This window comes from Arvicola amphibius, chromosome 10 (assembly GCF_903992535.2).
Source record: "Arvicola amphibius chromosome 10, mArvAmp1.2, whole genome shotgun sequence".
NCBI classification, from domain to species: Eukaryota; Metazoa; Chordata; class Mammalia; order Rodentia; family Cricetidae; genus Arvicola; species Arvicola amphibius.
In genome coordinates this window covers 8092778-8118901 of record NC_052056.1, presented here as the reverse complement: position 1 = coordinate 8118901, position 26124 = coordinate 8092778, and the positions used below count along the sequence as shown (strand labels likewise).

The 26124-nt window shown below is 42.4% G+C and overlaps 2 protein-coding genes across 9 annotated transcripts in view; one reads left to right on the top strand and one right to left on the bottom strand.

Moving 5' to 3' along the window:
* Positions 1 to 1096: 1096 nt before the first annotated feature.
* Sod1 (superoxide dismutase 1) lies at positions 1097 to 7125 on the top strand. Its single transcript, XM_038346188.1, has 5 exons — positions 1097 to 1276; positions 3154 to 3250; positions 4911 to 4980; positions 5661 to 5778; positions 6925 to 7125. The coding sequence occupies exons 1-5, from the start codon at positions 1205 to 1207 to the stop codon at positions 7030 to 7032; spliced, it is 465 nt and encodes a 154-aa protein (XP_038202116.1). The 5' UTR covers positions 1097 to 1204; the 3' UTR covers positions 7033 to 7125.
* Positions 7126 to 9387: 2262 nt separating this feature from the next.
* Positions 9388 to 26124, bottom strand: part of Scaf4 (SR-related CTD associated factor 4) — a 59612-nt gene continuing 42875 nt past the window's right edge. For 6 of the 8 annotated variants that reach the window (XM_038344688.1, XM_038344690.1, XM_038344691.1 and 3 more), the window contains 5 exons: positions 24944 to 25101; positions 23828 to 23987; positions 23655 to 23741; positions 23307 to 23498; positions 9388 to 10607 (listed from right to left, as the gene is read on the bottom strand). In XM_038344688.1, the coding sequence (XP_038200616.1) occupies positions 9655 to 10607; positions 23307 to 23498; positions 23655 to 23741; positions 23828 to 23987; positions 24944 to 25101 (1550 nt within the window). In that variant the 3' untranslated portion in view covers positions 9388 to 9654. The remainder of the gene's footprint in view (positions 10608 to 23306; positions 23499 to 23654; positions 23742 to 23827; positions 23988 to 24943; positions 25102 to 26124) is intronic. The other 2 variants (XM_038344692.1, XM_038344693.2) reach the window with 1 other exon arrangement.

Sequence of the window (26124 nt, the reverse complement as noted above, 5' to 3'; positions counted from 1 at the left end):
CATACACACAGACTATTGTGTACATAACAAATAAATAAAATATTTAAAAAAAATTTAAGGCAAAGAAAGAATTCCATCTCTCTTCTTGAGGCCCCTTCTTAGCTACAGTGACTTCTCTAGGTCTTTCTAGATAGTTTAGAAGTAGTTGTACCCTTTGCTCAGTCCATAGCACTTAGAAATCTTTCCCTTGACAGACTGCATCAGGCATCCTGTCCTCCAGTCGAGGCTTAAGCCACTAAAGCACAGGCTATTCCTGAGAGTTACTCGGTTACCATTCTGGTGTCTTAAGTAGAGACCTATCAAACAGGGAAGAATAGAATATATAGAACTTAACTGGGAATGGTGGGGCAGACAAGCAATTCTAGTTATTCGGATATCGAGGCAGGAGGATCTCAAATTCAAGTTCACTATCTCAAAAATAAAAAGGACTCCGGGTGGTGGTGGTGGTGCACGTCGGGTGGCTGAGGCAGGCGGATCTCTGAGTTCGAGACCAGCCTGGTCTACAGTGTGAGTTCCAGGGCAGTCAGGGATGCACAGTGAGACCTGGCCTTAAAATAAAAAAGATGGCTGAGTGGTAGAGAGAGCATTTGTGTATCACGTGGGAGGTCGTCAGTCCAATCCCCAGCACCAGGAAAAGAAACAAAATCAAAAGAAGCAATGGGCTATGTGCTGCGGAACTGAAAGCTGAGGGAAAGGGCATGGGGCTTTACAAATTTAACCTCATGAGGAGAAAACAGGCAGACGAGAAAACTGCTAACACACCAAGCAACTCGGCGCACCCCAGCCTTCAAAGCGCCACTGCGGCGCGCTCCCCGGGTGCTTCTGACCTCCAAGGCGCGCCAGGCGGGCCTCGCGTTCTCGGTTTCCGCGGCGACAACGCGGCCGTCCCCGAGATGAGGCGACAATTGCGTCTTTAGAGCGCCGCCGCCCCTGGAACTTTCTCGGCCGCCGCGCTCTAGAAGCCGGCGCTCCTCTCGGTCCCGCCCCCAGCGTGCCCCGCGGCCCCGGAGCGCCACTTTGGGTGGGCGGAGCCCGCGGGTGACGATTGGTTCCGTGCCAGGGTGGGCGTGCCCATAAGCGAGCGTATAAAAGATCGGCGGCGGCAGGGCTTCGCTTTGCGCCGGCCTTTCCTGCGGCGTATTCCTCTGTTCGGCTTTCCTGCCTTCTTCGGGTCCCGAGGCCGCCGTGCTTCTTCTCGCGAAGCATGGCGATGAAGGCCGTGTGCGTGCTGAAGGGCGACGGCCCTGTGAAGGGCACCATCCACTTCGAGCAGAAGGCAAGGCCCGGGGACGCGGGGCCGGGGGAACGGGGCCCGGGCGCGGGGCGCAGGCCGCGCACTTGGAACGGAGGGAGCCGTCCACGCCCCCGCCGCGGCTTGCGCCCCGCTGGGTGCTGAGTCACCGCGGCCTCGGGCAGGGGCTGGGCCCGGGGGAGGAGGAAGGACGCCGGTGTCGCGGGGCCTCCCGGGCGGGTCCCTTTCCGCGCCCCGGAGCGCTCGGGCCTGCCCGACAGAGCCCTCTTGGCGTCCGTTATTTCTCTGGGGCTGCTGCTTTTCCGGTGTCCCTGTCCACGGGCTCAGGGCTCTGTGGTCACCGGCTGAGTGGGTTTTTCAGATACTCGATCGTGGTGCCGAGGACCCGGAGTAAACGCAGCCGGAGGCGTTTCTGGCTCGTTTAAAAACAACGTCGCGGGCTGTTGCGTGCTAGGTCAGGGTCGGGCCGAAGGGTGAAAGAAAGATGGCCTTGGACTGTCGTTCAGTTTTTTTTTCTGCTCTCAAAGCTTCAGAAAGACGCCCGCCTGGGTGGTTTTTAGGGCAGCGAGTGCCTGAGGATATGTTGAAGAAAAGCATGGAGAGATATTTTCGAAAACTACTGTTAATACTGCAGAAACACATGCGTCACAGGGCCGGTGTTTGTGGTAAGATTGTGTCCAGAGCCTCAGGGAGGTTGCCATCTGCAGGAGGAGTTTGTTAGACTTAGATTAATCCCGGGAGAATATGTGATAAATAGAGTGTGGTTGTGCGCTCTAGAATGTTTTACGTAAACGTGAGAAGCCGGACTCTGTAGTGAATGCAAGTGTCTCCCATCAACTCCTCCGGCGAGGGAGAACTGATAACGTGAAATTTAGTTCTTCACCTGGCTCGGTGTCAGCACTTCCTTTGACATTTGAATGCATTTTGCTCTTTTTCTATGTAAGATTTTTGTTTGTTTGTTTTTTGCCTTTTTTCTCCTCCACATGTAATCGACCGCTGTGAGAAAGCTAAGTACCAGCTAGGGTCCACCTGCGTCCAGGTTTCTGTCTTCTTTCTCCTTCCCAGAGGAGCTGCATAGTCCTGGTGCCCTTTGTACCCGAAAAAGACCCTTGGATAGTTACACATTCCAGTTTGGCACTTGTAATAACTTGGCTATCAACGCTGTTTGATTTAGCCTGTTGCCAACTTTACCAAAATCAAAATTGCCCTCCCTTATTTTGTTGAAAAAGTTAGCGATTTAAAAACAAGATAAAAAGGAAGATCTCAGCATGTGTGTTTTAGGAATGCAGTAGCTTCTTGCATTTTCTCCTTGTTACAGTCTCTCTGGAGTTATACTAATTTGAATTTTGATCGTAACATTGCAGCTCAGTTAACCATCACCACAGGCCGCCTGGATGGGGGGTGATACTTCCTCGGTTTCTCTACTCTAGTGTTGTTGCTGTCTTTTCTTTTTGTTAAGTCGGCTGTTCTCTAGGTTTGAATGCCTAATAAGATTTTTTTAAGTAGCCCTGGTTAGACCCAGGTGGACGCGATAGCGCCTGAGTGCTGAGAATGAAAAGCAAGGACCCTGGGCGGCCAGCGCGTCTCTCTGTGAGGCCTGACATGTAGTAGCGAGCGCCCTTAGTCTTGTGCTTCTGCTAGGCGATTTTAAAATGTGCAGTCCAGGAGAATGCCGACCTGGCGGCATAGCAAGCGCTGAGATTGCTAGGGAGAGGGGCCTGGAGCTGAGCTGCTGGAGTGGTTGCACCCAGGCATAGTGTTGTCTAGTTTGGTTTGGGGGTACTCTTGTGCCTTTATTGTGAAGGGCAAAGGTGTAACCAGCAGTTCCCTTTGTTCGGAGGCATTTGCACTCAAACTTGATGCCCTAATTTCTTTCTTGCTTTCTTTCTTTTTAAATAAAGGCAAGTGGTGAACCAGTTTTGGTGTCAGGACAAATTACAGGATTGACTGAAGGCCAACATGGGTTCCATGTTCATCAGTTTGGAGATAATACACAAGGTTGGTCTTATGCTGGCTAGTGACCATCTGTACCTGGCTGATCAGGAAAACAAATGGGATTGAGTCAAGACTCAATTGCTAACGATTACAAAAGAGTAAACCTCTCTCCCTCCCTCTTTCTTTTCCTTTCCTTTCCTTTCCTTTCCTTTCCTTTCTCCTTTCCTTTCCTTTCTCCTTTCCTTCCTTTCCTTCTTCCCTTCCCCCTTCCCTTCCTTCCTCCCTCTCTCTCTCTCTCTCACCCCCCCCTTTCTCTGAGATTTAAGTTAAAAAAACCACTTAGGTCAACCTTGAGGAAGTAATGTTTGATTCCTTAAGTGTGAAAAGGTGAAGGAGTTGATGTTTTTTGATTGTGATAATGGCTTGAGTTTAAAGCACAGAAACAAACAAAAAATCAAGCTCCCGCTTATTTTGAATAATTCTTTAAGGTGTTTGGAGCTGGGGGTTGAGTGTGGGTTTTAGACACAGTGTTTGGCGTGAGAGGCGTAGTGGGACAGAAGCAATGAGAGCTGAGATGCGGCATTGATGCTTAGAATGAGGTGTATTTTCTCAAGTCAGTAAAAAGAGGGGTTAAATTGAATTTAGTGATTTTTTTTTTTTTTTTTTGCCATAGTGGAGGAATAATTTGAATTTTGTTCACAAACTTGTAAGAAGAAACTCACCCATGTTGCTAGAGCTTTTTCCTTCTCTCCCTTTACCTCTCCCTTCCTGCTTCCTTCCCTTCTTCACATAGCCCAGGCTGACCTGGAACTTGTACCATCCTCCTTTAGTCTTGTGTGTGCTGGGTTATGGCATGCATCAGAAGAACCTGTGTGTAATGTGACATAATTTGGTCCACAGTTACTTATGATCGTGTTTCATCCATTTGGATACTTATTAAAATTCCCCCAAGTTGCCTTGCCTCAGCTCTGATAGCTTTGATTTGCTAAACTCCTTTCTGAATGCTGCCCTGTACTTGTTCTCTGGGCCTGGGTGGAAATTGTAAACAATGGAAAGCCTGAGTGAAAGGACTTCCTGCATTGTTATCAGTGTGTTCCTTGTGAGGCATCCCTGGGGCCAAGTGAGTACCTGTGATACTGGTTACAGCCCTTGAGCTGTGTAGGGCAGCAGCCTTGGCCCTTGGGCATAGGGTTTTATTTAGGAATCTGCCTGCCCCAAGTAAAGGCCAGATAGGTGAGCTGCTTGGTGGCACATGGTCTTTAAAGACAAGTGCTTTTATCATAAAGGTATGCCACCTTCTTAAAAGCCAAGATCTTTAGATGTGGGATTTTAACTTCAGAAGAGCCATTGAAGATCACATCTGCTCCACTTAAAAGGTAGTTGTGAGAGCCAGCATGGTGTGACATTCTTGTTCTTAGCACTTGGAAGGCTGAGGCGAGAGGATCATAGGCTGCAGATATCCTGGGCTGTAATAATGAGTCCTGCCTCAAAACTCAAAACCAAAAGGGGATGGGGAGGAAAATGTGGCAGCCTAGAGGAAGAAGGTAGCTTGAGAATGTGTGTAAGGCTATACAGCCCTGCTGTTTATACCAGTGTTGTTTCCTGTTTCTATCATCCAGCACACACCAGGCCAATGTTTTCTGTGTTGGAAGTGGTGAAAATGCCTATATTGTTACATACAGGCGTTTGCTTCATAATCTAACTGCTGGTTTCTGGTGGATAGGCTGTACCAGTGCAGGACCTCATTTTAATCCTCACTCCAAGAAACATGGCGGACCAGCGGATCAAGAGAGGTGAGCACCATGCTCCATGTGCACGGTGGTGGAGAGCCCACCTGTGAGACAGCTGAGTGGTCTCCCTACTCTGCCTTTGTATTTGTTTGCACTCAGTCAACTTCCCCAAGTGCTGGAATGGGTGGGGAAGGGTCTTGACAAATGGAGACTCTGAATATGATTTAGTTTTGCAGCATTTATTGAAGATGAACTGATACAGAAAGTGTCAAGGATAACAGTGCTGTCAGCCACTAGTAAAGTCACTGTGTAACAGGACACTAATGCAGAAGCTCGTTGAGACTCCATTTATATGTGAAGCCTCAGGAAAGCCCTTATTTAAAGGACTGGCTTGTTTTTATACTGGAGGCCTGGGAGGGAGCAAAGCTTTGCTCAAGTATTCTAACTCAGGAGGTGAGTTCATCCTTTGCTGCAATCCCTGAAATGAGAAGTATGTCCCAAATCATGACTTCCCAGAGCATACTTTTAAACTTGATCTCTGTGTTAGGGTGTCCTCGCTGTATGTTTTAAAATTTGTTTCCAGACTGCTGTCAATCTGGAAAAGTGGTCATGTTGGTTATGTATTGTACACTTCTTAGTCCACTGACGTTTGACTTGGTCAGAGGTTAATTTAGCTCCTGAACTCTGCTCATGTGAAAGAAGTGGGCGCAGTGCTTATCCACCTGATGCTCTTTTCATGTTAGGCATGTGGGAGACCTGGGCAATGTGACTGCTGGAAAGGATGGTGTGGCCAATGTGTCCATTGAAGATCGTGTGATCTCACTCTCAGGAGACCACTCTGTCATTGGCCGAACAATGGTGGTAAGTTTTCGTATTAAGAACGTGTAGGGAGCTGGAGAGATGGCTCAGAGGTTGTTAAGAGCACTGATTGCTCTTCCAGAGGTCCTGAGTTCAATTCCCAGCAACCACATGGTGGCTCACAGCCATCTGTAATGAGATCTGGTGCCCTCTTCTGGCCAGCAAGCATACGGACAGACAGAACACTGTATACATAATAAATAAATAAATGTTAAAAAAAAAAAAAAAAAAGAACGTGTAGGATTTCTTCTAACATGGTTATATACCTTTCCATTACTTCATGGTGGTCAGACTCGTTTCTAAAGAATCACATAAATTGTTAAGAGTTCAGAATAGGAAAAAGTTTTTATTGGGTATGATAGTGAAAAGTTAATTTGCCTAGGTCCATTAACACTGTTCTGCTGAGATGTAGTAGAAAGCAGGTTACATTTGATCAGACTGGGTCTAAGTTGAAGAAACAGATTTTCTTGCCATGATTGCCCCCTTCCAGTTAAACATTTCGTTGAGTGTAAAATCTGCGATGGATGTCAATATTCAAGTCTGTAGGTTATCATCGCTTGGTTACCATATGGGAGCCGTCTTCCCAAGTTACCCTCGGGAGCTGAATCTGGTTCATGCAGAACAAGCAGTAAAGGCTCTTGCCCACCTCAGGCAGCTACCTTTTCAGTAGGCACTTCCTTTCAGTTGACCCTTTATCCTTAGAATTTTCTTCAGCCCTATTGGTGAAGCAGAACAGTCATTTATAAATGTTCTAAAAATAAGATTTAAAGTTTTGTTGCTAAATAAAGATATTTAGAATTGCTTCTTATTTGTAGGCCTGTAGTTCATTGATATGAGATTCTGATAGCAAGAAATTTTGGGGTATGTATGTGTGAGGATAACACCATGTGGCCTGGTACAGTCACTTGAGTCTTCAGTGTTTCAGTTAGAAACAGTAACATATTATTTAAAGGTAACATGTCTTTGCCACTAACAAGGAAAAACTTAGTTTGCTCTTACCTACTAGTATAAATATTAGCTTAATTTACTAATAGATTTGAACATTTTGTAATGTCAGTGACCATTTTAAGTCTTTGTGGTATTGCCAGAAAGAAGTGCTAATTAATTACTTGATTGCCCAAAGCTAAATGTTCCTAATTCTTTTCAAAGGTCCATGAGAAAGAAGATGACTTGGGCAAAGGTGGAAACGATGAAAGTACAAAGACTGGAAATGCCGGAAGCCGTTTGGCCTGTGGTGTGATTGGAATTGCCCAGTAAACATTCCCTGTGTGGCTGAGTCTCAAATGCATCTGCTGTCCTGCTAAACTGTAGAAAAACCCAGAACATTAAACTGTAATATTAAAAGTGTAACTGTGTGACTCCTCTTTGATTGCTGAACTTGTAATCAGAACTGATTGATGATGCTCGGGAGATGTGTATAGTTCTATAACTTGCTGAACTAAAGCCGGTTTCCTGTGTCTCTATTTTCCTGACTTAGTTATACATGGGTATGAAACTCAAGTTAATTCTCATTTAAACCTGTGATTAAACAACATATGTGACACTTATTTTGAGCCTAGTAATGTATACAAATATAAAATTGCAGTTAGTGCTTTACATATATTAAGCATCAGCAAGAATGAGTGATGCTAACTTTCATAGCACTCTGTTTTCAAAGTGTTTTGTATGATTCCATCAAAATGTATGGCTGGCCTTGACTGGTAGTCCAAACCAAACTTGGTCTTAGGAAATATGTTGCCCTTCATTAGTAGCTTCAGAGAAATTACCTAAAGCTCTTCATTTAGACTCAAAATAGCTATTTTAAAATAAAAATTTAGAGATTATAAGAAAAAGCCCTTTTAATAACTTACATTGAACTTGTAAAAGGCAATTACCTACTCTACTTTCCAGGCAAAGCTGGTGTCATGCTTTGGTGCGCTGGAAAAATCACAGCAGCACTGGGGGAGGGAGAGGAAACCAAATTGGAGGTTCTGCCTAAATCCTGACTTTACTACACAATTTAATGAAATTGAGTGTCTCACATACATACGTACCCAAAAAAGACTTCCTTTTAAAGGAAAAACTAACCTAACTGGCTTGTGGATATCTGAACTAGTTCATTCAACTGAAATACTTTTGACAAATCAGGTGTAAGCCATAGTCCTATTCATCCACAATCACATACTTTTTCAAAGACAAGTCCTTGGGAGACTGCTAAATTGGTAAAGTACAAATTTTGGTGTTTCCAAGTTTGAAAACTAGAATGTGTTCCTAAGTGGCTATGCTGAAGTTTGAGGAAACTCACAGATTTCTTAAGTAGTGCTGAGTGGGGTGACTCAAATGCAGAGAGAAGCATCTGGTGTAGTCACAAGAGCTCTTCTGCTTAGTGGGTCATTTCTCAGTACTTTTAGTTGGAAATGCAAGCCTGTTCTTGAAATCTGGGCACTGGATAATTGGATTTATTTTTTCAGAAGTATTCTAGAGCAAAAACTTAAAAATCTAAGTAGGGTCAGCATAAAACTAAAACCGGGACAGGTGCATTATCACAAAGACCTTGCATTTAAAATTCAAGTGAGACCATACAAAAAGGAACTTCTCTGCACTCTACAGCTAAGTCCATTTAGGACCTTGTGGTTTTAAAATCACATTTACCTATTTTTAGGGTATGTGTACAAGAGGAAAACGAGTTCTTCCACCACTTGGGTCCCAGGGATCAAACTGAGGCCATCAAGGGTAGCACAAAGTGTCTTTACTGGCTGAGTCATTGTGCTGTCCTTAATGTAGGTTTAGGAAAAAGTAACGTTTAGACTGTATATCTGGTTCTCAGCTTGTGGGTCAGAACCCCCTTGGGGGGGGGTTCCACATCCAATATTTACGATTCAAAACAGTAACAAAACTACAGTTAAGAGGTAGCAAAAAAAAAATTGTTATGGTTGGGGTCACCAAAACAGAAGGGTCACAGCATTAGGAAGGTTGAGAACTGTAATACCTGACATTAAGTCACTGACTTCTACGTCAGCACGTTCAATACTATTCGAGTCTCAGTTTGTAGTAGCAAAAAGTGCAGTGTACTCTTGGGTGGTTGAAGATGAAGGAAACAAAGCTTACAAGAGATGTTACACTATACCTAGTCTATAAAAACGCTTTCTGGTTGCATACATTAACCTTGACCTTGCTTTACACCTTAGAAATTTGAACAGAATGATTATAAACAACACACTCAACTTTCTAAGTGATGCCCAGGCAATCAGGTAATTTGTTGTGTAATGTATAATGTTGGGAATCCAATTATTTCTCTTAGCAAATCTCTCTTGACAAATTATGGCAACATTACCACAAAGCCAACGGGGAAAAAGAACACAGGTTTCTTAGTTTAACGTTAAGATCAATAATTTTTACCTTATCAAATTATGATCAAAATATTAAAATAGAATTCATGTACGTGTCCTTTCCCCCAAAAGTCTAGACTCCAATATATTATCAACAGCTCAAACTTTGATGGTTAACATCCTTTTCCACCTTAATGCAGTGTATGAAGAATAGCACACATTAAAGTTTGTTACGAAAATAGAGTTTATTAAAAACATCCCTATTGTTTGAGGAGCTTTCACCGTTACCTTGTCTTAAATTAAAAAAAAAAAAAAATAGAGAGCACTTCTAATTAGGATTTGTAAACTTTTAAAAGTCAAAACTTTTAAAAAGTTACAGCAAAAAAGGGTAATATATTTTCAGTATTTTTTGTTATTTTGTGGCTATTTTTAAATAGAAGGGAAGCAATCAAATTGCTCACAGTCCCCATCAACTACTGTGGGGTGACGTAGCAGGAGCAAATATTATACAGCATCTGTACACCTCAGCTCTACACCCAGTGTCACTGTCACATTCTGTCATAGCCAGTCTCTAGCGAGGAGCCTCTGCTGCTGAGCCAGAATCCTTCTCGGGTTCAACGGATGAGGTAGCCTCAGCAGGTGACGCTTCAGGTTTTACCACTGTGGCCATGGCCTCCCCCTTATCAAGTTCTGAAACAGTGTCTACGTTTCCCACTTGGCTAAGGGGAGGTTCACTGGCTTTGCTACTACCTGCCCTGTCTGGGAGCTCGTGCTTCTCTTTTCGATTCTCTTCCTTTTCTCTACGAGACTCTCTGTCTCTAGAATCCCTGTCTCGGTCCCGATGCCCACTAGAGCGCCTATTCCTCTCTTCCAAGTCTCTGTGTCTGTCCCGGTCAGGGCTCCTCCTTCCCCACTCTCTCCTTTCACGGTTACTATTATCTCTATCATCATTACGGTTGCTATAACGTTCCCGGTCATTTTCCACCCTATTTCCAAAAGATCTTCTTCCAAACCTTTCTTGGTCTCTACCTGAATTGAACTGCTGCCTGTTATCATTTCTAAACTGCTGTGGCTGTTGCTGAGCTGGTGCTGGCTGCTGTGACGGTGGTGGCTGCTGTGGCTGTGACTGTTGTGGTGGTGGCTGTGGCTGTGGCTGAGGCTGCTGCTGCTGCTGCTGCTGTGGCTGTTGCTGCCTTCCATCTCTATCTTCTGGTCCTCCCGGGCCTGGGCCTGGGCCCCCAAGCCCTGGCATTCCACCAGGCCTAACGAAAGGGCCATGTGGTGGAAAGGGCCCTTTCATTCCATGAGGTGGGGGCATAGCAAAGCCCCCTGGTCCTGGAGGCGGACCTCTGTGCATCATATGCGGTGGCATGGGGCGAGGTGGCATCATAGGAAACCGCTGCAAGTGAGGTGGAGGCATCCCTGGGGGCCGCTGGAGTGGGATCATGCCAGGTCTGGCACCAAGAAGACCAGAAGATGGTGCCTGGAGCCCAATTACAGGACCCGGTGCAACTCCTTGAGTGCCTGAAAGATAACACAGACAAAATGTTAACTGTCTATTTTAGCTGTCTCCCGTGCGAAGAAAAACACCATTCAGTCCTGAATTGGTTTCGCTCTGAATTCACGCTGAACTAACCTCACATTAGTGACAACCAAGGTCAGCAATTAGGTAGACTCATATTTTGGGTATCCAATTCAGGTAGAGGACAAGAAATACTGAACAAGGAAATTGTAGTAATGCAGTTCTTGTCAGTCTTCTCTCAGAAGTTGTGACATCTAACAGTCCTGGGTCTCAATGAGATAAAAGTCTATATTCACTGCCAGCATGTCAAGACAGTGGGATGTGTTCTCTCAAAGTGTATAACCTGATCCCATGTCCTAATGAGCCCACTCAGACTACTTTATGTAGTTATGCAGTATCCACCATCATTCTAGGACCTATGATAAAGCTTATTTTTCATTTTTTTCTAGGCCCCGCTGAAAGTGTCATCTCCTAGGTCAACATGGGGCTGGAGTTGATCCTTGGCCACCGTGAGACTGGTGACGCTGGTGCTGGCTACAGTCACCAGCTCACTCGTGGCCTGTTTCTGGTTTGTAGGGGAGCCTGCTCATCCTGGCCCTGTAATTATGTAAGTTCAACCCAGATTTACAGGAGGAGGGGAAAACAAGGATCTCTTTTGGTCCTGATAAACACAGGTAGCAGTCACATCATCTGCCCATGTACCAAAGTCTCTGAGTAAGATTGGGATTGTGACCGTCAGCTGACGGGACAGAAATACACTGTTAATTTCAGGTGTGTAACTTGAGTCAGTATTGTAGAAAACTAGCAAGCCCTGCAAGGGAAGGGCCTATGTTTTCTGTACACACCAGTACTAAGGAGGAACCAAAACTCCTCCTTCAGCTGTGAACCATGTACGAGCCCATTCAATGCCTGAATACCAGCTTACAATGTTTTAACTCAGCCATGTATTTACTTAAACAACAAAGTCCTCTGAGTACACAAAGATCATCTAGTCAGGAGTTGCCTTTTTTTGTTGTTGTTTTGTTTTTTCAAGACAGGGTTTTTTTACTATGTGACCCTGGTAGTCCTGGAACTTGCTGCTCTGTAGACCAGGTTGACCTCAAACACAAGAGATCTCCCTATCCCTGCTTCCCTGGCGCTGGGATTAAAGATGGTGAATCACCACGCTTGGAGTTACTTTTGAAATGTACCTGTCACTTAAAATGACAGAGTTCAGTGCTTGCTGAGGTAACTACAGATACTATCACTCGACACATTTTGTTTAGTGACTAAACAAATAGGACGAAGAACAACATTTTAATTTTGTTGTTTTTTGTTTTTTGAGACAAGGTCTCCCAGTAGCTTTGGAGCCAGTCATGGAACTTTGCTGCTTTGTATACCATGCTGGCCTCAAGAGATCTGCCTGCCTGCCTGCCTCCGCTTCCTGAGTACTGGGATTAAAGGCATGCGCCACCACCACCAAGCAAGCAGAATATTTTAAATCCATGTTCTTCCAATATCAATTATAATTTAAAGTCAAGTTTAGTAGCTGAGAAGAATTTTAGGCCAATGACACTCATAATGTAAGGTTGTAAGTTGAGAAGCCCTGTAAAATGGGTAAATTTGGCAAGGACTTTCAGAATGCCACTAGAAAATCCTAGACAAGGGGGCTGGAGAGATGGCTCAGAGGTTAAGAGCATTGACAGCTCTTCCAGAGGTCCTGAGTTCAATTCCTAGCAACCACATGGCAGTTCATTACCATCTATAATGAGATCTGATACCTTCTTCTGATGTGCAAACAAACATGAAGACAGAACACTGTATACATAATAAATAAAATAAATCTTAAAAAAAAAAAAGAAAATCCTAGACAATAAAAATAATACAGACTATCGACTAGACTAAGACTAAAATACTCAAGTGGCAAACGCAGCCAGTGCTTGCAGTACAGTTATTAGAAAAAGTTTGTTCTCAAAGACTAAGAGAACCAATGTATGCTGTTAGGTTGCTGTGGCATCTTCCCGTGCTTATCTATAGGCTCACGGGGACAATCTCAAAATGCTCTAAGTACTCAGACAAGTCTGAGAAATCAAAGTTAGACCTCATGCCGGGCAACGGGGAGTCCTTAAGCACCAAGCAGACAGTGGATGGAAGATGTAAGGTCAACTCCCTATCACAGAGGATAAAATGAGGGTCTTTATTAAATATAAGGGACTGTCCCTAGGACCACTTGTAATAGGGTAGATTTGAAGATGCAGGAATAAACTGGGCCAATGTCTGCAGTAATCATGTATTTAAACCTCCCATAAAGCACAATTAAAAAAGACACAAAACACCTGCCCAATTTACTTTCCACACATGGATCTATTTGGTATTTGTTCTAGATAGTAAACAATCAAATCCTTTTCATTCTATCAGCTGGGAAGATGTGTCAGAAAGGATGTCCTCGTGGGGTACAGGGAAGAAGTAACATTTATAGATCACATACACCACTGGCCATCAGACACTGGGTAAACTCAGCTCCCTACCCCTTTAACTGTAGCTCCTTTTGCTGTGTTTGCAGTAAAACTGTACTGCTTCTGTAATAAAGGATATAATTAAAATCTATACAGTGAATCTTTTAGTAGGCACACAGGTGATGCTAACTTTTGCTAGGGAATCTAGGCTGGCATTACACACCAGTGCAATATAGATTTGTGAAGTAAAAAAGATATGCTGGCCATAATTATGTTTAATTAGGTTTATCTAGAATAGGTAAGCTTTGTAGTTATAAATTAAAAAACTAATAAACCCAAACTTTACTATTAACCTATTTAAGTTTGAGGATTAAAAACTAATCTTCCTTTCAATTTCAATTGCTACAGATGGCAGAGAGGGTTGGGCTAACCAATGAGGACCTGAATAGGAATCACAGAAGAGGCCTGGGTTGGGTCTGAAGGCCAGGTAGAAAAAAATACAAAACCAGTATGGGTAGGGCAGTGTAATAGAGGGGAGGGGTTGGGAGCATTCACAACAGCTCAGCACTCCCATGAGGCAGAGGGTACACTGCAGCAGGACAACCTCAGAGGCAAAGGAAGGAGACCCTACCCATAGACAAGGCTTATGAAGCTGACTGTCAGCCAAGACAATGTAGGGGCCTTGAATGCCATAATAAAGAATCTGGTCTTTGCCTATTTAATGGAGGAAACCAAAGAGGGATCATGAGCAGAGGATGATCCCGTTGGTTTTGAAAAAGCAAAGAGGGACAGACTATTAGGTTCTTAACCCCCCCCCCCCCCAAAAACAAAAGACAGGAACTAGGGTAGGAAATAGATTGAGGGTAGCTAGTGGGCAGGACTGAGTTCTGGAATTAAGAAACACGGATCTCTGCATGGATAAAGGTGTCAATGCAAGATCAAGAATGCAGAAAGAACAATTTTAGGAGATCAATGAGCAATGTCCTATTTTATCAGACTACCTCGCTGGATGTGTAGGCAGCAAGTCATGGATACACATAGGCGTTGTCAGGAGGCTGCTCATTCGTTTTCCGGCTGCCCAGACCCTAATAGGTAGATTAGTATGAGCTTACTCATACTAATACATAGGGCTCAGCAGGCAGAGCAGAGACACGGCATTAATATTGGCCAATATTAAACAGAAAGCTCAGAACTGGGGAGATAACACATCACACTCACAAATTCCTAGTCAAACAAAGCTTGGGAGCAGGTTGGAAATAAAACATTGAAATGCCTGCCTGTAATCCCAGAACTGACTGTGGAGGCATAAGGATGCTGGGCTCCAGACTAGCCAGGACTCTACAGCTATGTGGGGTAACGTGGTGGTGTGACAACAAACACAATTACACTGAAGTCTGTTTAACTTAAAACACACCACTAAACTGACCAATTTCCGAATGATCCCCAAAATGGCTGCTTCATGATTAAATTACAGAGACACAACCACCATGGTGACTAAGGGACACATGTCAGGAGGTTGCCCTCAACACCTGATGTGAAAAGGATACATATAAACACACACACAAGGGCTTTCAGCAGAGTCCCACAGAGGGCATGAAACATAAATGGATCTTTAAAGAACAGACAGATCTCCCATGTGCAGAGGTGAGGACCAGAAGCACAAGTGTACATGGCCGAGAATCTGTCCCTCAATCTCTACTTGGCTAACCCGGCCTTCTACTCCACTGTGGCCACTGCCTCACCTCTAGCAGGTAATGGAAGCTTCGTCACTAACCACTATCACTCAATCCAAATCCCAACCACCCTGCCCAGGATCCTGAGACTTCCTCAATTATCTCCTTCCTCTTAGTCCTTGATTCCCTCCCATCATAGATTCCTAGAAAATTCCCAACACTGGTATTTTTTTAAAATTTGTGACATTGGAGACTGATGACAGACCTCTCACAGCTACGCCTTCACCCCAATACTAACTTAAATTTGGGCCTAAGCATGGAAGCCAAATCCTTCCCACCCCAGTCCAAGCAAACTGACTCAAGGAATTAAAGGAAACTCCTAAATACAGAACACATTTTTTCTCTCATCAGCAACTCTCCATTTTCCCAGTCAATCCTGAGCATCTATTTCATAGGTTAATGCTTCTCCTTAGTCTACCAGCTATAGCTGGTTTGCTTTGTGGTTAACTTTTCCACATTCTAAATGTGCTCATATAAAAACTTCAAGCCAATGGCCTTTGCACATTCAGAATACTTTCATTATCCTTAGAAGAAAGCCTGCTCTATGAATCATCCCCACCCTCCCAGCTATTTTTTTTATTTCTGTGAATTTGTCTATTAACCAGCATTAAAAAAAAATCATACAATGTCATACAATACGTAGTCCTTTGTGAGTGGCTCCTTCCACTTGGCATTTTTCCAAGGCTCATCCAAGTTCTGTAGCACGAACGAGTTCTTAATACCAAATATTCTTCCATTGTATGAACATACCATTGTTTTGTTTTTTTGCAAAACCACCTTTTGTTACTTTCCCACCTGATCCTGAAGCCTCCAAAGCCTACTTGCGCCTGTGTCAGTTTTATGCTTGTGTGTGCCACATCAAAGCCCCTGCTCCATGCTGGCCCCACTATCACCTCTCTACTAAGCTACCCTACACTACCCTTTGCTTCTCTCAGACTAGCTTCCCCAGAATCACCCACTGTTTAGGAATAAAAATGAAGAAACTCACTCTCTCTCTCTGCTATCTTTCAGCATTTACCTACCATGTCCCTATAAAGCAACTCTCCCCAGGGATTTTTTAAAAATCACATCTATATATATTTCTTCACCCCCATTCTCTCCTGTCCCTACACCAGAATTCTAAATCCTTCATTTCAGTGAACTTTTCTCAAGTCACCAAGAGCCTTCGTTTTGTTAAAGCCTGCTGCCAAGACTCAGCACTTAGTTTTGAGACAGCTTCTTGTTACATGCTCCAGGCTGGCTTCCAATTTAGGATTCTTTTGCTTCTCCTACTTCCTGGGTTTGGGGATTTGGAGATTACAGCCATGAGCCACCATACCAAGACTTTTTTTTTTTTGAGCCAACAGTGATGGCACTTGGGAGCCTATCTTTTCCCCCTTTGCCCTTGCATGGCCTCCAGATTACTTCTCCGTGTTCTAGTCCACTGGCTGCGCCTTCTCTACCCTCTGCTGGATAAAACAGTACATGGGTGGCTAAATGCCAGGCTCCCAATGCAGCACGGTTACCATGACTTTAATGCCATCATCTGTTGCCATGAGACCCTGGGAGCTTTTTCCTCCCTTTGCTTCTCCGGCAACTCATTAATGTGCACCAACTGCTTAGAGATCCTGCCAAGTACAATCTATGTCCCTTAGCGTTAGCAACTTAGTCTCAACTGTGAAATGTTTGAAGAATTCTAGGATTATGTCCACATACCCATTGTTTCTGAAACTCACTGGCCTCTGTGGCATTAAATATTATCCATATGTAATGGTGTATGAGTGTTCCCCTTTATAATTTATCCAGTGTACTTGGCACTTGCACCTGGACAAAATTAAAACAGAGCATATAAATATGACCCTCACGCTCCAAAATAGCCAGCACCCCTGAGATTTGTGCATCTCAAGAATGACAAAGTCATAGTGCCAACTGCTCATGTACATGTGACAAGCATACACATTTGATGCTTTTAATAGCATACTTAAAAAGTGGGCAGTCCTGAATGGCCTACCTTTAAAATGCATTCAGATCACAAACTACTCTATCAGCTCCCAGACTGTTCCTTAAAAAAAAAGCTTGTCTTAAAACCTAGCACTACTTTGCTCTGCATGCCCTGACTCCCACAACTCCCCTACACTCATCTGTCAGCCTGAGATTGCTCTGTTCTAGCTCTACCAGTTCCTCGTGGCTCCTCCAGGTAAAGTTGCTTCTTAGTCCAGGTTCTCTCTTTTGTTGGTGTGCCCGAAATGCCAAATCTCAGTACTTACGTGGCTTATTTTCCTCTCTCCTCTACTTGGGTTTCTTTCTCAATGTTACTTCCTCCAAATGCCCACTCTGGCCATCTTACTGATAACAAATGGCACATTTCATTATCTTCAGTGTCTTCACCCTTAACACACCTCTACTTTTCTTCTCTCTTCATTGGAAGACTCCATGTGATAATATTAGTTTACTTATTATCCAAAGGAATAACCACCAGAGAGACAGATCTCATTTTGTTCATTCTGCTATCTTTAGCACCTGAAGGAATACTCGATACAGAGTAGGTTCTCAGTAGACACGGACCCAGGATTAACACTGACACTTGAATGGTGATTGCATGATGAGCAGTCTCATCAAGAAGATACCGCCAATGAGAGCAGAGACTATGGGTCCCAAAATGCTGAGAATCTTTTCAACATAACAAACCTGAGAGATCCTAAACTTTGAAAACTATGGCACTTTTTAAGTTTTTTCTTAATTGAAACTGACTGCTACTTGTTTTTTAATTTGACCTAGAGAATGGTCACTGTAGTATCTTCCATGGGGAGGGGGTTCTTACACCTGAGGAAAGCATCTATCGGCCACTCATTTCATTTTTGTGTGTACTGCTGGGAATCTAACCAAGGAACTAGTACACACAAGTCAAGTGTACTGAACTACATCTCCCTCCAGCTCACTACCCTTAACTTCTCAACCAATGCCTTATCTGTAGGCAAATATACAAGTAAGTATTTATTTAATCAATCAATCAACAAAAGGCATTTTGTTTTTGATATCCTATCTTCAAAACCCTGACACAACAATAAAACCAACATTTGGGTGTCCTACCCCTAGACTCACCAATTCATAATATTTATCAACATTTACTTTGAGAACATTCCCAGGCAATGTTCACAGTGGACTATGTTGGAAGAGGAAGATCATTGTCAAGAGTAAGAGAAAGCACATTCCATTTACTGTTACAAACAGGACCTTAACATGTCACCAGAAATCTTTCGGAGAAACGGGAGACTTTTTAAGTTAAGGAAGAAGGTATACTGAGATGTCTTGTCCAAAGTCATACCATATATGGACTCAAGAATTTTAAATGAAATCTGATCAGACAGTCATCTTTTAAGGACGGCTTGGATTTTTTTTTTTTTGCTGTACACGAAGTATTTTGTGTACATAGACAACAGACTTTGTATAGCTATTAGTCTGCACCGTTTATAACCACTTTTTAAAACCGTTTCTGTGCTACCAGCTAACTACTTTATGTTAACCAATAGACACATCTATGACTTTTAAAGGAGAATTACACTACTGGCTAGTAAACTTAATACACAGTTAGCTTCTGTTATTCAACATAATTTTCTGTAGTCTTTCAGTGTTAGCCAGACAAGTCTTACCTGAAATTCTTCACAGAAATATCTGTATCTATCAAAACCTATCTAGATTCCCAAGTTTCTGCCCTCTTACTCTACTGAAAATGTCCCTTAGAAACAAGATGACAGGTTCTCTTCAGGCTAGTGAACAACACCTTGGCCTTCCTAGTGACAGCCTCAGGAGACATGGAGACAATGTGCAAGCCCTTGGAGGTTTGACATACTATTTTCCTCACGTTCTGTTTGAAGAGCTTCACCTCTTGCGATAACATATTGTATTCATGCATAAATTCACATCCTAGGCAAATTTCTGCTATATATTTAACCATTACTTTTGCCTTATCCAGTCCATCCACTGAATAACATTGTATACATTAAGCTGAAGGCACTGTGAGGAATATTTCAAAGTCATTTCTATGTGATACTAGTGACCAGAGGAACAACATATTACAGTGTTTACAACACCAATTTAGGTATTTTTAATACTCTGAAAAGAACACTCTTAGAAGATAATGTCAAGAGGCCTTCTGTATATCCTTCCAGCTTGTAATTTAATGTAACGATACAAAAGTTCAGTATAAAAGTATCAAAATGCACGGTTTTTATAAATCAGGCATTACTCTCAAAAAAAGAAAAAACATGTAATTCCTCTAATTTTCTATTGATATTTAATATTATAACTAGTACGCAACTAGCAGATTGGTGTAGTAATGTTCTAATTTAAATGCTGTTTAAATTACTAGCTATAAAAATTATAAACTTCAAGACAATGACTGAGCAGAGAAATCCAAAGCTAAACCATCAGAAATCAAATACCCATGTTGAAAGAATCAGCAAAATGTAGGGAAGACTTCTAGGCACATTTTAGGGCTCCTAACTTAATGATATAAAATCAAAAACATTTTAGTATAATTTACTAAACAATTTAATTTTCAGTTTTTCTTGTGGTGCCCTAGTCCGAGATCAGTTTAAATGCCTTCTGCAGCCAGGTAGACTTAAGGGTACCAACCCACAGACCAGCAACTCCACTAATGGGCCATCAACATGTGAGTCTGGCTTCAAAACCACTGTGACTTACAGCAGAGAAAAAGTAACCCCCATTTGTAAGATTATTCTCAGAAGTCAAATTTTATTTACAAACTTCACCGTCTGCAGTAGTATGACAAAAGCAAGTAAGGTGAGAAGGTGACAATCTCTTTGTACTGAGAATTAACAAGTAAGTGCATGTGTCGGGAAGTGGCTTCACTTTCCACAGAGGAATTCATGCCACCTGGCAGTTTGTGTCTGAAGCATACTCTGGATATCCTTGTTAACACAGGACAGATAGGTAACACAAACAAACATTTTTTGTGTACTTTTTTATTGCTTGGAACACCAAAGTAACCCAAACTTTACATTTACAATTAACTTTTTAATAAATACGCTGTACATAATATTAGCAATACATATCATACAACGGATTTGAAAGGCAAACATGAATGCTCATACAATCAAAAGGATGAACTGAATTGCCACCATCTTCTCTCCGAGATGACTGACAACTGGAGATGTCATCTTTAGGTCTGACAAAACCACTACTGATTTCAGCTACTTTGGCCCATGAGACGCTAACTGAACACAGTGTTCTTTAAAATCAAGTAATAACGAATACTTGTTGTATGTCTAGTCATTTATATTTTCAAATGATGAGCATTATTCAAAGAATAAAAATATTTTTAAAAAAATAATGGAAGCTTGTGTTCTTCCAAATTCAATTTACTGGGGGGGGGGGGGGGGAGTGCACCTCAGCTCAGCTCTAGAAACAGTAAGTTGTCTACAAACTGACACCTAAACTCAAATCTGATGACAGAAATCAACAGCAGCACCAGGCTCTTCACTGCCTTCCTTGCCATTACAACTAGTCCTCGATGTGAAATGTTGATCGGCTTAACATTTGACAGGCTTGTGTCGCTTCAAAAATACTGACACACTGCAAGAAAACTATTTGGTACCTACTATGTAGAGACCTTCAATACTGAGTTGTGCTATTAAGTAAAATGCTGCTATGATTAACATTTTTTTCTAAATAAGTCAAACAATGGATTTGATTGCTTGTGATCTGGTCTTATCTTCCTTCAAATGCACAAGCAACTATACAAAGACTATTGTTCTAAAAATCTTGCTTTCTCGTTGAGAGCAAACCAGAGCTTATAATGAGTCAGAGCTCAGCAGTGTCAGCACAGACTGGAGTACAAACACTTGTTTCTAGATGTCCTAAGCACACTTATGGCATTTCTTACCTGTAATAGCACCCACTGTTCACTAAATGCCTCCCAGGTGGGCGGTTTTGTATGTTAGCCACTGAATCACCACCACACCCTGGCGTGTCGATGCCATCGTATCCCCTTTACAGACGAAGAAATGGGACTTCAGCATTAGCCTCTAGAGGTTTAAGGTGTTCTGGTCAACACAGCATCTCCTTCTACAGATTTACAGTACACATTAGAGCACCATTAAGAACGGGAGCATCTAGCCTCCGTGCTCCCACAGGAGGACTACACCGGCAACCAGCTCCCGGTCCACTGTGATACCATAATGTGATTCTTGCGTTCCCAAGTGGTGGAACTGTGATTCTTTTGAATAAATTCTCCTTTATTTGCACACACACAAAAACAAAACAAAACAACAACAACAAAGGAAAAACATCTCACTTGAAAAAAGCTCACCCTCTCAAGCAGGCAGAGGTATGGGTGAGAACTTATTGAAATTTACTGGTGACAGGTATGTCCAAGGAATACTGCAGGGATTGGATTCCTTTTTGACTCTTGTGACAGATGGCAGTGTGAGATGGCAACTAAAGGCAAGAGAAGAATGCTGGAAGTGGGGACTGTGAGGGACTAGGGCCACCACGCCAGAAGCCTTGGAATGAGCACAATGGCAGCTCAGGGGAGAAACCCATTCACCTCCTTCAAAGGGCTTGCTTTACTACAATGTAGAAATCAGGTCAAGAATATTTTCATATTAGACCTTTGTATTAATAAGAAAACCAAAACTCATTTCTCTGAAAGGTCAAGATTTATGTGACCATTATTTTTCAAGATTTCTTTCTCAGAGACAGGGGCTTGCTACGTAGCTCAGGCTGGCATCCAACTCAAGATCCTTGGACCTCAGCCTCCCGAGTTCTGGGAATACAGTGCCACAAGGCCCAGCACGTTTCCAGATGTTTCCTTCTGTTAACTGGAACTAGACTATTCCATGTTAGTTTAAAGAATTGATTTTAATAAAATAGTTTCCGTTTTTACTTTAATTCAAATTTTAAACCTTCCAAGGATTTGAATAACCCTTCATTTTCCAATTTTGCTTTAAAAGTTATAGACAAAGATAACCAAAATCAAAGAGCCCACATTAAAAGTCTCCCATTTACCTATCCCACCTCACTTATGGACTCAATGAGCTTTCCTGTGAGCAAATACACAGAAAGGTATGTGAGGTATGTGAGTATTCCTCAGCAATGTGCACATGCCAAATTAATCTTGATTTGTTTCACTTGTTTCATGTTGGTTGCAAAGGTTAAAGTGTCTGTTGGGTGGTAGTAAGAAATAAATAGAAGCAGGTACTCACTCCAAACAGGACTACTTACAAGCAGTAGCTAGCAAACTCTTGGAGATCATGAAATCTTTCTACTCATTAAGTGAAGTTATGAAGTCCAAAGAAAATGACAAATACACACAATTTTGTAACAGTTCAAGGAGCCTAACAACCACGGCCCTTGGACAGATTCTCTTCCAAGGCAGAGACGTGCACGGGTAGAGAGGGTGTGCAGGAAAGGGCCAATTAGAAAACTACATCAGATACTTGTGCAACTACACTAGAAATACAAAAAATAGCTGTAACCGAGTGAGGTCTGGCAATGTTGGTTTCCCTTATTTCCCAGTCCAGTGGTGCGTCCATCCATGCCATCCCCATACAGTGCAAGCTTTGAACCAACCCTTCATTAAACAATTCATCTCCCCAAATCTTCCTAACAGTCCTTCCTCTGTATATTAAGAAAATTAAAACTCATTATGTACACTAAAGAGCAGTCCTAACTTCACCTTAAAAAGAAATTGGCATTTTTCACTATTTATGGGGTACAAAGTAAAAACTTCACTCCAGAAGATTTTGGAATGAAGTAAAGTGTGCTACCTGAAGCCACTGTCCCACAACCCTACATCTCAGGTCAGCAACAGTCTTTCCTAAAGCAAATGTGCACACACATACACTCTGAAAATAAAAAGGACTCATTCAGAAGCATTAACTTCCCATTAGGAGAATCAAATATGAACTATACGTGGTGATATCATTTCAAATACAAATTTTTAACTTAAAAGATGGTTATTATAAAAACTATTGATGTACTTAACGTAACTGAAGCAAACTAGAGTACACCCTCACAAGGATAACTGGGAAACCTCCAGGCTGTACCTCCCTTGACTGCAGCGATGGGGCTGTGGGAAGGAGCAGCTCCAGCAGAAGGAAACCCAGGAGCCGGGGAGAATGGCCTCAGCTCTAACCTCACTGTACAATCCTCACACAGGAAACAATACCAGTCTGTTAAGATTGTCATAGATGATGGACTTGCCAGTCTATATATTAAAAAAAAATTTTTTCCAGGATTTTTAGAGGAATAAGAACAGAGAATTATATATGAGAAACCAGCTGCTCAGAGCTGGAAGTCTGGAATCATGTTAAGAACATGTAAGCATTTCTTGCATAGAAATTACTTTAATTGATTTTTGGTATCAAATTAATATGTGCAGATGAAAATGTTTTGCTGAAGACAACAGGGCCATAATGGCACCCATGAAGATGTCTCCTGGTAAAGTGGAACTGCACAAACCATTTAAGATCTTCCAAGCCAAACTTGAAGGGGCAAAAAAAAACTAACAACAAAAAAATAATTAACTTACCAAGAAGTGAAACAGGCTGGGTTACAGGAGGGGTAGGCAGATTCGTGGGTGCAGCAGGTGGCGCAGCAGAGCCATACATTTTCGCACTGTCACCAGACTCGGCGTTTCCTCTAGCCCCAGACACCACTGTTGGAATGGGATTTCCAATAGATAAGTCTTTTGTAGTGTCTTCACTTATACCAGCGATAGCAGCTAAGGAATATAATCACATTGACATGTGAAGCTGAGTAATTAGGTATGTTTCCGGTCAACAGCCTTAACCAGACTACAGACCCTACTGTGTGTTCACTTTCCCTCCCTACCCCAACTCCAAGACATCAAGCCAGCACAGAGGAAAGACATGCTTACAGTTTGGGATGCTTATTGGTGGAGTGTGAGGAGGAGGAATGGATACTGGTGGAGTTATAGGAGGTGGGGGTCCAGGAGGAAGAAAACCTAGAGTAAGAGAAATCAGGTCAATGCCTTCTGCATCATTTTATCAGAGCCCCAAACTGTTGGTAGTCTCAGCTGTGTCAGTGTACCTGGTGGTAAATGCATCGGGTTGAATCCTGGGCGCAAAAATGGTGGTGGAGGAGGAGGAACACCAGGCCCAAAGCCTGGAGGGGGGATTCCTAAGGGAGGTGTGAAAGCAGGTGGCTGGAGAGCACCAACTACAGGAGGGCCCGGCTGATGAGGTGGGACCTGGAAAGAAAAGCCAAATACATATCTAGCTGCTCTCAAATACAGTGCATGTGCACCAAGAAAATAAAAGCAGGTATTTTTAAAATTTTATTAAACCACTACATTTATTGGATTAAAAAGATGGTAGGTAACCTGTGCCTACCTAAATGCTATAAATCTAAGCTCTACTTTCTCCTGTAAGTTGGCCATTTACACTGCATTTCACTGGGTTCTACCGGTGTTCTGACAGCATAGGAGACATTTAAAAATATTCTAAGGCAAAATAGTTTAAAAATTGGTAAATACAAGTCTAAGAAAGAACAGCTGACAACTTATGTAGTAGGCTAAGATAAACAATATTGAAATCAAATTATCTGTACTGTCTTCCTGGTTTTTAAGTGTTCTAAACTGAGAACATGCCAACATAAAATAAGCATGAGATTAAATGAGCTAATACACACCCAGTGACCCTTACCAAACACCTGACAAATATGAAGTGTAGTAAAAAACTATCAGTAAGGCTCATGGAGTCCTAGCACTTGAGAACCTCAAGTTCGAGAGCAGCAAGACCTATCTTGAAAACCAACCACCCAAACAACCAACAAACAAGCAGGAAAAAAAATCCTTTTTCCACAAAGCAGCTGGGACTTGGGTATGAATATCTGAGTTTAGAATATACCAACTCCCTAAAGAATGAAAGCCTAATAAGAAACAAAAACAAGATAAATTACTAGTGGTTCTGGAGTTCAATATCTAAGACACTCTAAGTCAGGGTACTGAGTCATCCAAATAACACTTGTGAAACAATCTAAATTAATTGTTTTATTGACATTCATGAAAAAAGTTGTTCAAAAATAGAGGTGATATATCCAAATGTAAAAAACTATTATTCACTTTTATTTTAGACAGAACAGTAAGATTTAAAAAGCAACCTTTCAGACCCTTAAAGTTTTAAATCATGTTCTTAACAGCCTTACCTGTGGAGGTGGCACTGTTATAGGCGCAGGAACAGGAATAGGAGGGACAGGCACAGGCAAAGGCTTAGGTACGGGTGACACTGGATCTGTGTGGGAGGCTTCTGCACCTCCATTTTGAGCAACTTCATTTTCAGACTTCTTGGGGATGCCTTTCCAATCTATGAATGTAACAAGAAATGTTTAGCATTTTCACTTACAACTTTAAATATAGAAATAAACATTGAAAATTAGAAAATAACAGCTTCATTAAAGAAATCCCTACACTAATTTTCAGTAATTATTCAAACTGACAACAGAAATATGTAAGCAGAATGGATGGATTCAGACACTTCCACTTCTAATGCCTGTCTTTTCAGTAACTCCCTAACACTAAAAAAAACTGAAGACACCCTTCTGATGTGGGATTCCCTTTTGTGTGCTGTGATTAGCATTAATGAATAAAGAAACTGCTTTGAACCTATAGCAGAGCAGAACGTAGCTAGGTGGGGAAAACTAAACTGAATGCTGGGAGGAAGAAGGCAGAGTCAGGGAGAAGCCATGGAGCCGCTGGTGATGTAGGTTAATGGATATAGGTCAAATTAAGAGTTAGCCAATAAGAAGCTAGAGCTAATGGGCCAAGCAGTGATTTAATTGATATAGTTTCTGAGTGGTTATTTTGGGGCAGAGCTGCCGGGCAGCCAGGAAAACAAGCTAGCAGCCTTCTTACAACACCCTTCCACCTCTTTAACTATCTTCTAGGCAAGAAAAAACATTTTGCTGGGGCTTAACTGTGATCAGTAACTTTCTGTCTCATCAATGAAACTTCCTAGGACCTGACTTCCAGGATCCCACCTTCTTATTCTTTTCATCCTGGCCATGAGTGCACACCTGGGCATGGTAGGCTCATCTGCCTGAAGAGAAATCTAGCTCCTCCTACGTGAAAACATGCATCATCCAAGGCGGTGGGCACCTCAGCACCATCACACCACTTTCCCTCCTTCTGGTTGTCAAGTTAACACTTCTTACACATCCATTATCTCCACCACAATCTTACTAGTAACACGGCACTCATAATAATACTCTCCACAAACAACTCAACTTCCTGGTCTAATACATGTGTGTGAATGTGTGTTTTCTTGGGATGCTTAAATTTCTCAAAAGAAATTGAATTGAATTATGAATTGAAACATAACACAGAGCTG

Coding starts and splice junctions, on each gene's coding strand:
- Sod1 (XM_038346188.1), top strand. CDS start 1,205: ATGGCGATGAAGGCCGTGTGCGTGCTGAAGGGCGACGGCCCTGTGAAG. Junction 1,277..3,153: donor CCATCCACTTCGAGCAGAAG/GCAAGGCCCGGG, acceptor TTTTAAATAAAG/GCAAGTGGTGAACCAGTTTT. Junction 3,251..4,910: donor GTTTGGAGATAATACACAAG/GTTGGTCTTATG, acceptor TCTGGTGGATAG/GCTGTACCAGTGCAGGACCT.